The sequence below is a fragment of the Euphorbia lathyris genome, chromosome 6, assembly GCF_963576675.1.
Source record: "Euphorbia lathyris chromosome 6, ddEupLath1.1, whole genome shotgun sequence".
Classification (NCBI taxonomy): domain Eukaryota; kingdom Viridiplantae; phylum Streptophyta; class Magnoliopsida; order Malpighiales; family Euphorbiaceae; genus Euphorbia; species Euphorbia lathyris.
The window spans coordinates 48,920,305-48,930,862 of record NC_088915.1 but is presented as its reverse complement, the minus strand read 5'-3'; the positions used below and the strand labels follow the sequence as shown (position 1 = coordinate 48,930,862).

The 10,558-nt window shown below is 36.9% G+C and overlaps 1 protein-coding gene across 1 annotated transcript; it reads right to left on the bottom strand.

The window, feature by feature from the left end:
• Nucleotides 1-6,657: 6,657 nt before the first annotated feature.
• On the bottom strand, nt 6,658-9,836 carry LOC136233103 (lysine histidine transporter 1-like). The gene is made up of 6 exons (XM_066022668.1): nt 9,681-9,836; nt 8,494-8,651; nt 7,396-8,279; nt 7,222-7,313; nt 7,068-7,136; nt 6,658-6,973 (listed from the first exon to the last, which is right to left on the bottom strand). Exons 1-6 carry the CDS (start codon nt 9,720-9,722, stop codon nt 6,875-6,877), a joined length of 1,344 nt encoding a protein of 447 aa, XP_065878740.1. The 5' UTR covers nt 9,723-9,836; the 3' UTR covers nt 6,658-6,874.
• Between the last annotated feature and the right edge of the window lie 722 nt (nt 9,837-10,558).

The following is a 10,558-nucleotide window of genomic DNA, read 5'->3' as shown; positions in this document are numbered from 1 at the left end:
GTAAAGAAATCAACACAAGTACCTTGTTTTTTTTAATGAGTGGCGAAATTAAAAAAAAAACAAATAGTCGGATTGTCAATTCACCAAAATATATTAAAAATTGTAATTTTTTAAAGATTTATTTTTTGAAAAAAATATTTTGTTAAAGATTAAGCACCAGTAATGGATACTTTCGTCTTTGTAATAATTCTAATTTATTTATTTATCTCTAGAGTGGAAAGTTGGATGAACCAAGGGAAACAAATACTAATGAGATTATTATAATATATTTTTATAGCTAGGAGACTGAATAGTGTATTTCACATTATTTGATGGACTAAATATATAATTATTCTGTCCGATTTGTATGATGCTGCAATTTGGATTTATTTGGAGTATGAAGTATTAAATGCTTCCTGGAGTAATTAGGGAACATTTTTCTGACGGATTCACCAAAATTAGCATATGTTCTGTATTTTTCTTCTTTCCTTTCCCCATCAAGGAACTATTCCTCATTTTGATTTTGACAGCTTGCTAATGACAATTAAGTGAAATAATTAGGGAATTTAATCTAAATATTAGAAAAATAGGAATTTTATTTCTATTTTATTAAATTTACGCGTAATCTCTATGATACTAGACTAAATGATATCACGTGCATGACGTCATCGCTATCCTCATTACGGCTCAAACCCAAAGAATGATAAGAGCCCAAAGGATGGTTCCAGCCTTACTCCAACAAGTCTGAAATGATCAACTTGGCCGAAGCCCAATAGGCGGTGCACAAGCCTCACAACGCACAAACCTCCAACCTCAGTGTCACGGGGCCAGTCGTCGGGGCCCATGCGGGGCTTACTTGTCTTTCTTGAAGTAAGCCCGTCAATTGAATTAGATCACTCTATCTGCAATAGCCACACATAGAGGGTTAGACATAAGCCATACATGGAGAGTATAGTAGCATACGTACGATATACTCATATAGGCAATCATCACATTCATACACACATATGGAGATTATATAAGGCACACAAGAATGAACAATACACAGATGATGTTATTCATATATAAGTAGCATTGTTACATCCAAGAGGTCCCGTCCCATAGTAGTAGGGGGTGACTACTAGAGATGGTAGAACGCCGACATACCTAGTGACAGGTCACTCCCCCCTATAGTGTTTCTTATACCAAGTCGAGGTCTATGGTCAATGACCATTACAATGTTTGAATGCTACACTAGAGTCACTCCCCCCTCATTATATAAGATGATTACATGGATAGTCCCCCCTTACACTCTCTCCCACTCAAAGGTTTGACGTCCCCATTGAACGGGTCTTAATAAAGTCTTCAATCTTGTGCTGGAAAGGTTGGAGGTCGGTGCCTTTCTCCCAACTAGTTTCCTCTTCTCATTGGGCTCTCCATTTGACTAGATACTCCTTATAAGAGCGTTGGGATGCTGATGCTGTGCGTTTTGCTAGGATTTCTTCAACTTCTCTGCTGGCGGGTGCTTTCTTTGTGATTGGTGGTCGTTTTGATTTGTTGAGCTGATTGTCCACTGGATCTAGGTGGTACTGTTTCAAGTTGCGAACATGGAAGACTGGATGGATTGACATCCATTGTGGTAGTTCGAGTTTGTAAGCTACGAGTCCCACTTTTTCTAGGATTAGGAGTGGGCCCTTGTACTTTCTCACTAGTCTTCCATCTCTGTTGCATAGGCAACGAAGTTGTTCAGGTAGGAGCTTCACCATGACTCGGTCTCCAACTTGAAAGTCTTGGGGACAACGACTTGAATCCGCCCACCTCTTCATCCTTGTTGATGCTTTCTCCAAATACGCTTTAGCAATCTCCTCGTTCTGCTTCCACTCCATGGTAAATAGGTATGCTTTTGGATTCTTGCCCTTATACGGCATATCCATCACATGAGGCACTAACGGCTGTTGACCTGTAACAATTTTAAAAGGTGATTTATTAGTAGCAAAACTTTACTGGCTATTAAAGCAGAACTGTGCCACATCCAACAACGAAGACCAGTTCCATTGACTAGCATTGACGAAGTGGCGAAGGTACTCTTCCAGCATGCTATTAAATTGCTCTGTTTGTCCTTGTTGTCTAGGGATGATAATTAGTAGACATGTCAACACTCGACCCCAGAAGTCAGAATAGTTCAGACTAGAAGCTTCCAATAAATTTGCCATCCCTGTCGCTGACAACGCACAATCCTCTAACCTCAGCACCTCAAAGGACCTTCTAAAATCCTACGAGATAAAGGATTCCTCCCAGGATTTGGAATTCTTGAGGGATATGAAATTCTAAGCTCGTAAGGATTCCTAAGGAGGTGACAACCTTAAAATCTAGTCATGCACTATAAATATACAGGTATATGCACAAGGTTTGGTACGTTAACTGCTATTTCTAAACTAGTCCATACCTTTCCATCTAGTCCTAACTCAAAAACCGACTTAGGCATCGGAGCAGGTTTGCCGAACTCCAGCCCCGTCTGACATGCATAACAAGACATCGGATCATCAACGTAGTTTGGGCACATGACCGAGTTCATGTAACAAGTTATATTTGGTGCGATAAGCGTGGAGTTCGATTATTCACCATTTGCCAGAATATTCATCAATGGCTCAATATGTAGTTGCGTTCATTCGGAGATCCACCAAAATAATGATCAGGAAGTTGATCAGCATGTAGGGCCCCAACCCTAGTTGCACCCTCAATACCAGCTTCTAGTGGAGGAAAAGGGCGATGAAAAGGAAAATCCATGTGGGCGAGGAAAAAATTATGCCCCATTAACGACGGAGTAACTGCCACTGAAGTTCCGAATTAGAGAAAACAAGGGCCAACGAAGGTTCGCCCCTCGGCAAAGAAGATATATTAGAGCTCTTAGAGTAGAATTCTTCGTGAAAATTCGGTTCTTGAGACAGATATTCGAACTTAGCAGAGACCAACACACCTCTATCGAAGGAGATTCAAAGACAACCCATGCTTCAGGGATTTTGGGTCCCAACCTTTGTACAATATGGAGGAGTGGGTGACCTTGTTACCCACGTCAAAAAATTTTGGCGAATAATGGAAGCAACTACGGCTACTGCCGCTGTCTTATGCTGTATTTTCCCCACTACTTTGAAGGAATCAGCGGCCTTTTGGTACGAGCAACTCCCACCTGAGTCGATTTATAACTTCAATCAGATGGAAGAATCCTTCATGGACCATTGCATCACCTTAGTACCGGAGGGGAAGACCATGCTATATCTCAATCGAGCAGTTTAGAACAAGGGGGAATCTTTGGCCCAGTTCATTGAGAAGTTTCAGGCCATGGCCATTTAGGTAAAGGAATTTAATATGCGCGGAGCTATTGATGCCCTAGCGAGCAATTGCCGAAGCTGATCACTTCAACAAAGCATCATCAGTACTCGACCAAAAGATTTCTAGGAACTGATGAAGAGAGCCAGAGACTACACTCGTTGGGACAGGCATAAAACGAACCCATTACGTTAGAAAGAAAAGCCCGCCGGCAATGTTAAGCGTCCCGAGAAGAAAAAGAGCAATAGGCAGAGCACTGGCAGGCCTTGGGAGCAGAGGGATAAACCACGTCATTCCTTTAATGCTCCCCGAAAAGAAATGCCCTATTGTGTGGAGGACAATAAGATGCGAATCGAATATCCACCTAAACTCAAGAAGGACCGAAGTAACGGAAAATATTGCCACTTCCACAAGAGTGAAGGGCATGAGATAGAGGAATGTAGACAGGTGAAAATTGAGTTGGAAAAAATGGCAGAGAGCGGCAAGCTAGACCGCTTTCTTGAAAAATTTAAAAACGGAGGCGAAAAGGAGAAAGCGGAAAAGAAGGAAGGTCGAGGCTTTCGTGGAGTAAGCAACAGTCCTCGGACCATAAAGAGCAAGGAAGGCGATGGTGCCGTCAAAACTAGGGAGCATCAATCAAAGTTATATAAAGAATACGATAGGGCGCTAGTGATCAAGATGTTTATTAATGGTTGCACAATTTAAAAAGCCTTCGTTGACATCAGTAGCTTCGTCAATATCATAGCCCTTTGAGGATCTGCAGGTCAAAGAAAAGAGGTCTATCCACGATATGCCCCCTTTAACGGGAGTCAATGCCGACACAATCCCCTTGATAAGCAGTATCTACTTATAAGTGGATATTGGTGATTCAAGACCTAGGTGGGGGAGTAAAGCGAAAGTTTTTATGGCAGATGTTGCACTCCCATACGACGTAATAATAGGAAGACTGCTCCTGTCTAAATCGGTAGGAACGTTGTCTATCAGGTATTTGACATGGTGAATACCCACGAGCAGGGGCATGACAATCGCCTAGGGCGGCCAATGGCGGATCCAATAGATCCATCAGACCCTACTAGGTGGGAGGTCCAACGTAAATGATTGTCAGGAGAAATGGATGCCAACCAAGCCCACAAGGCCCTCAAATACCGGAAGACTGTTCGAAGGTAATCCTTTATGGAAATTCATGGAAATAAGGAGTTCAAAATTCCCCCGAAGGCCGAGTCAGAAACCAAGGATTGACACCCCAGAGCAAAGGATGACCCACATTGAAGATAAAGGACCTTCAGATATTAACCGAATAGCATCGGGACCTCATCAGCTCGTGGCTGAAAAGTAGAGAAAATCCCCCGGGGGATGCGTGAAACAGGAGGCCAAGGCTCTAGCCACGACGTGTTGGAAGGATCAGAAACATGACAAAAGGCACCAACCTGATGAGGTTAAGGTCAAGACTGATGGAAATCCATCCTTAAACAGGTTGGGAAAATATGAGGCACACTTCCCCAGCCTCGGAAACACCTCGGAAATCATAGACCCTTCACGGTCGAAAAGAAAGGGGAAAAAACCGATGTTAGGCACTAGAAAAGTGGCAATACAAAAGATAAAGGACATCAACAAAGAATCCTGCCAACCTTTAAATGTTCGGCAAATCGGGACGAAACAAAAGCCAAACATGTTCCGACCATGGCCATTTCCATCCTTAATTCTTCATTTCAAACGAACACATAACTATTGCTTTTTTGTCGGTTTCGCAATTAATTTTTCAGTCCCATTTTAGTCAATGTTCGAACTTAACAACTCACTCATTTACATGCTCAATTCCCTCATAAGTCTCGGTTTGCAATCTTAGTGCTTTGGACAGCCTGGACATCGACCATTTGGTGTGTCAAAGCGACAACACGAGTTTGTTAAGTTGCTTCATATATAATTTCTGTTTTTATTTTTATTTCATTTGATTCCATATAAGTTCATGCTTATTTACAAACTTGGGATATAAGTATTGTCCTTTTGATAAATTATTTGGGTTTGTAATTTCTTTCATTTCCTTCCAATTGTAATAAAAAACATTATAGAGAAAATAGATATAAAGAAAGAAATAAAAAAACTTTTTTGTGTGTCGTTTTTATTTTCAATCCAACAATCGGTTTAAATCTAGTTAAACTTACGTTTAGTGCAACTAGGAATCCAAAAGAAATTATTTTCTCAATCCTTATATTTCCCATTCAGTCGTTGTGATTATTTAGAAGTCAAGCTATACTAGGCGTATATTTTATTCGTTTTCATAAACATATTTTGAGAATTTCATTTCTTTTGGACACACATCTCAAACGAGTCAATATTGAAAATGGGATATTTCTCCCAAAATATGGGAGACATACAAAACTTAAAAAAGAGGTCAAATGTGATGACTGTGTGTGTAGGCTTTGAAACGAGTTCTTATATTAAGCATCCGATTTTCCATATCACTCGGAAGACCCCCAATTCATATTTGGACATGTGTAGTGTGACCCCACGTTATAATTAAAATATTGAGGTCTCTTCTAATAGATGTGAGTCCATGTTACACGTATCAAAATATGTATGAGAGGTCATCTATTTGACATGGAAAACCGGGTGCTTCTAGTAATTTGCCCTTTAAAATAGTCAAAATATAATATATGATGACGTCAGGTATATATGTAATTTAATCTAATTATCCATAAAAGTCATTGCAGTAACAACATTTTATAAGGTTTGAATTAGACTTTTTTTTTTTTTTTTTTAATCTTTGAGAGAGAATTAGACATTTTTATTAGTTGTTAATTAATTTATACAGCATGTTGTTTATTTACTACCGACTACAAACAAAAACTAAATGCTGTAATTTGGTTTAAATTGACCTAAGTTTTAATTTTATTATGTTGATTTCTCTGTATGTAATTTATTACTATTGTTAAACCCACTCCAATACTTGGAGATAGAAATTTGATTAGTAAATACTGGCAGAGAGAAATCAATATACTTAAATAAATAGATACAAAAACAAAATGAAAGTTTTAAACGACAAATAAATTGAAATTCTTCCATCTTATATTTGAGCAGTTTTATCACAAATGTTACTCTCTCTTTTTCATTGGACTTAGCATGATTAAACTTGAGAAATTGTAAAAAAATATTGATCTAAGCAGAAGATTATGATAAAAATAAGCAAAGAAGTTTAAAATGGGCTAAAATATTCATTCCAAGAGAAAAGGTTTAAGAATGAAGTTGTAAATCCAGCCATTTTAATGATGGAAACAGCTGATTTTGTTGAGTTATTGAAATTTCAGCTGACTCTTTGATCATATCGATTACGGATATCTAGTGGATTATAAAATAATATCCAACCATACACAATTCTATTAAATAAGAATACTTTGATTATATTTCCAACCATTCCAATTTCCAATTTCCAATAAAATAAAACTAATACTAAAAATATCGATACTTGAAGAAAAAATAATAAGCATTATAGTAGAAAAAAGGCACACTATATGCATCGCAACTAGTTGCAAAAAAGAAATCCCAAATTAATTAATGTATTCTTCTGAGCTTATGATATTTTCGTCATCATTTAAGAGTAGAACTGGTAGTCCTTTGCTTGCAGAATTATTTGCCTCAATCCTCCAATTGGTGACACAACCATCAGCATTACACCAAGTACTATGCATACCTGCATCCATTTCAACATTTTTCATTTCTATCAATAAATCTATTCAATTTTATTTATAATAACCAAATAAGTTTATAATATAATGTTAACTTACCCAGTTAGCCCACCAAGATAACCCGAATTTCCTCGGTTTTTTGATAGACAACCACATTACGCACGGTAGCTGAATAACATACAACACAATCATTAGATTCACCATTCATTCATTCATTCGTTGGTTCTAATTAGAAGAATTGAGCATCACTTACGAAATATGTGGTTGGTGCAAACGCAAATCCACCGAAAAATCCAAGGAGGCCGCCGAAGAAAGGAAATGTAATGGCCACAAACATTGTCAATGCTGCATTTAAATTACAAGACTTTTAAACCTTTGTTTCACAATTCATATCAAAACTGAACCCCATAATAAGATGATTACTTACCAACATAAGTGTTGCGGACGAAGAAACGAAGCATGGTAGTCGGCTGGAAGTTCATTTTCTTAACCAGTACAGTTTCTATCATGTCAAACACTGGCATTGCATATATCTGGTAGCTTCCAATAACATGAACCACAACAAACATGTTAGCCATTGCAATTAGCCAAGCAGGCTTCTCTAGTGAGATCAGAATGTTGTCTTTCACTGAATTTCCATACATCCAGTAACCAATTAGAGCAACAGGGAAATAACATAATGCCACAACTATGTAAGCAACAACAACTCCTTTCCACATAGGCCCTTTCGACGGCTTCTCAGGCGTTGATGGGATTGTTGCCTGAATCTCAAGCACCACGTTGTGACCAGCGTAGGCGAAAGCTACGTCTCCCAATGCACTGAAGAAGTTGAACACTGTTCCTGCAGGGGTCTTAGCAATGTAACCATATTGCACATCTGGCTGAACCCCCTTGTGTAGAGAAGCTGACCAAGCAATTGTGGAATAACTCAAGGACATGACAGCAGCAGCCAAAGAGACACCAGAGATGGAGTTGAAGTTGGGAAGATGGGAGAGCAAAAAGTGGGCTGAAGAAAAGATCATGATGAAATAGGTTTGCTTGATTGGCTTGCAGGTACTGCATACAACATCATGGAACTTTTTCAGTGATTTGCCTCCTGTGACCATATACACAATGCACACACCAACTTCCACAATAAGTTGTTGAGGCACCACAATGTATAGTCCTAGCTTTTCACCAAAGGCATGTTGCCCAAGTTCATGATATCTGTCAAATCTCTTCCCTGGTACCATTTCATGCATCTCCACCATTTGCCATAGAGTGTACAGCGTAATGATCCATGATAAGATCAACACAGCAACACCTGGACCCCTGCAATTCATCCATTAATTTCATTAGCCAATTGCAACATCAATTTGCTTGCTCAACTCCACATTTTCGGTTGAATTAGTCCCAAGATGGTACCTTTTTTTATGTACTGATACGTACCCTTTTAGACTAATTTGATAAAAATGTGGAGTTGTGGACTAAATACTGTATGCTATAATATATTTTGAATGGAATTGAAGTTTAGAGGTGAACATACCATCCGAGCTCGGACATGGCAAAAGGGAGACTGAGGACACCAGCTCCAACCATGGCAGTGACATTGTGAAAAGCTGAGTACCACCATTTTGCATTTCTTGAAGAAGTGATTGGAAGCCACTCATCTATTTTCTTTTGCTTTGCATCAATTTCACTCATCTGTAATAACATAAATCCTATTTATTTAATAATTGATGACACAGTAGTAGTAAGAAAAGACAATCCTAGGAATCACAACAGTAACATTCTAAAAAACTGAACAAGAAAAGACAATCCTAGTAGTATGATATCTGTTGACTTTTCTATGAGGGAGTCTATTTGGCAAAACAAAATGAATAATAAAAATACAACCGCAGCCTAGGAGGGTAAAATTGTAATATCCTTTAAAATAAGAATCTAATATAGACACTTGTGACTATTCTTATACTATGAGCTGGAATCTCGTAGAGTAGAGAGGCAGTGGGTTTACTTAATGGTAATATATGCAGTTAATTATCTTGTAAAGAAAAGAAAAAGATATTTAATTTGAAGCTAAAAAAGGGGAGAGTTTCAGAACACCTAATCACATGCAATCTGAGATATAATAATAATAATAAAGAAGCCCACCAAATCAACGGGATATTTCAAGAATACTTGCTTTTTAAAGATAAAAGAAAAAGAAATCCTAATTTTCAACTAAACACCGTCTTAGATATTATTTTATGATAAAGAAAAAGAGTATGGGAATTGAGAATTATAATAATATATTAAAATGGAAGTGCCGTATAAACAAGGTTAAACCGCATGAACAAATTAAAATCTAATTCTCTCCTCCATAGTTTCAAAGTAATTAGGGTCTCATCTTGTCATATATTCTACTTGATGGCTCCAAAATTTGAACTGTTGTTCAATTCTAACCAAATAGGAGTGAAAACAAACACACAAAATTCTCATTTTCAGCCACTAAATTGAAATTCTTCGTCATCCAACAGTGTAAAATGTAATTTTGGAAAAAAGACCATTTTTGTTTCATAATGAGCTCGAGTTTCAGAATTCAGAATTCAGAAACAAAAGATTTCAATTAATGAACAGGAAACAAATGGGTAAGGCAATTCGTTCATCAATTAAAAAAAAAGGGATAAATGTTTGAAAGGATGAAGACAAATCTCCAACAAGTTTGGAAAAGATAAAAGAGATAGAGGCACTTACTTGCTTATTGGAATAGTCTTGATCAGTAGATTGAGTCCCCATTTTTATTTTTCTGAGAGAAAAGCAAGCACAACTCAAACTCAAAATAAAAATAAAAATGAAAGCTTCATTCCTTGTAAGTTGTATTTATAAACATAGTCAACTCATTAATTGAGAGAGAAAGGGGGGTTTTTGTTTGACTCCATTTAACTCTTTTTAATAATAATAATTAACTTTTCAACTCTCTTTTTTCCAAAGAAAATTCAAACAAGCCGACAATAAATGCAATTTTTGCTTACATTTTTCTACCTTATTACGCATTTTCTATGACTTATTATTTTAAATTGAATTTATTACTTATAGTCCTAAACATGTGGATGAAAAATGCCTACAAAACTGACATTGTAAATATGAATCCTAATTTTCTTTTTCTTTTTCTTTTTCGTTATCCCAACTTAATCCTACTTTAACTTCTTTATAACTCTCATACTGTATAGTAATACTCTAATAAAACACAATAAAACTCCTTACTGTTTTTTTTTTGGGTACACAGTCAAAGATTAAAAAACAAAAACAGAAAAACTCCTTTTTTTTTAAACCAGAAAAACTCCTTATTGTTGAGTTAATTTGGTCTTTTATTTTCCCTATAACTTACGGATTCCACATAATTACTATTTAAACTCAACTAAATTAATTTGTTTTCATAATTTTTTTTAATATCATCCCCAAATCACTAAATTATAAATTAACGCTTACAATACGAATTTAAATTAATACAGTATTTTATCTATAAATAACTTTTGTTCCTAACACAAAATTGCATTAAATTTATTGCTATATGCATGCGTTTGTTTTAATGGTCTATGTGAATGCATTTTAAAGTTGTCTGAATTTGTACA

Excerpts from the sequence above, each read along its gene's own strand:
- LOC136233103 (XM_066022668.1), bottom strand. The coding sequence starts at position 9,722 with ATGGGGACTCAATCTACTGATCAAGACTATTCCAATAAGCAA. Across the intron at positions 8,652-9,680 it reads AAGACTATTCCAATAAGCAA|ATGAGTGAAATTGATGCAAA; the intron begins GTAAGTGCCTCT and ends ATGTTATTACAG. Across the intron at positions 7,314-7,395 it reads CGTCCGCAACACTTATGTTG|CATTGACAATGTTTGTGGCC; the intron begins GTAAGTAATCAT and ends ATTTAAATGCAG.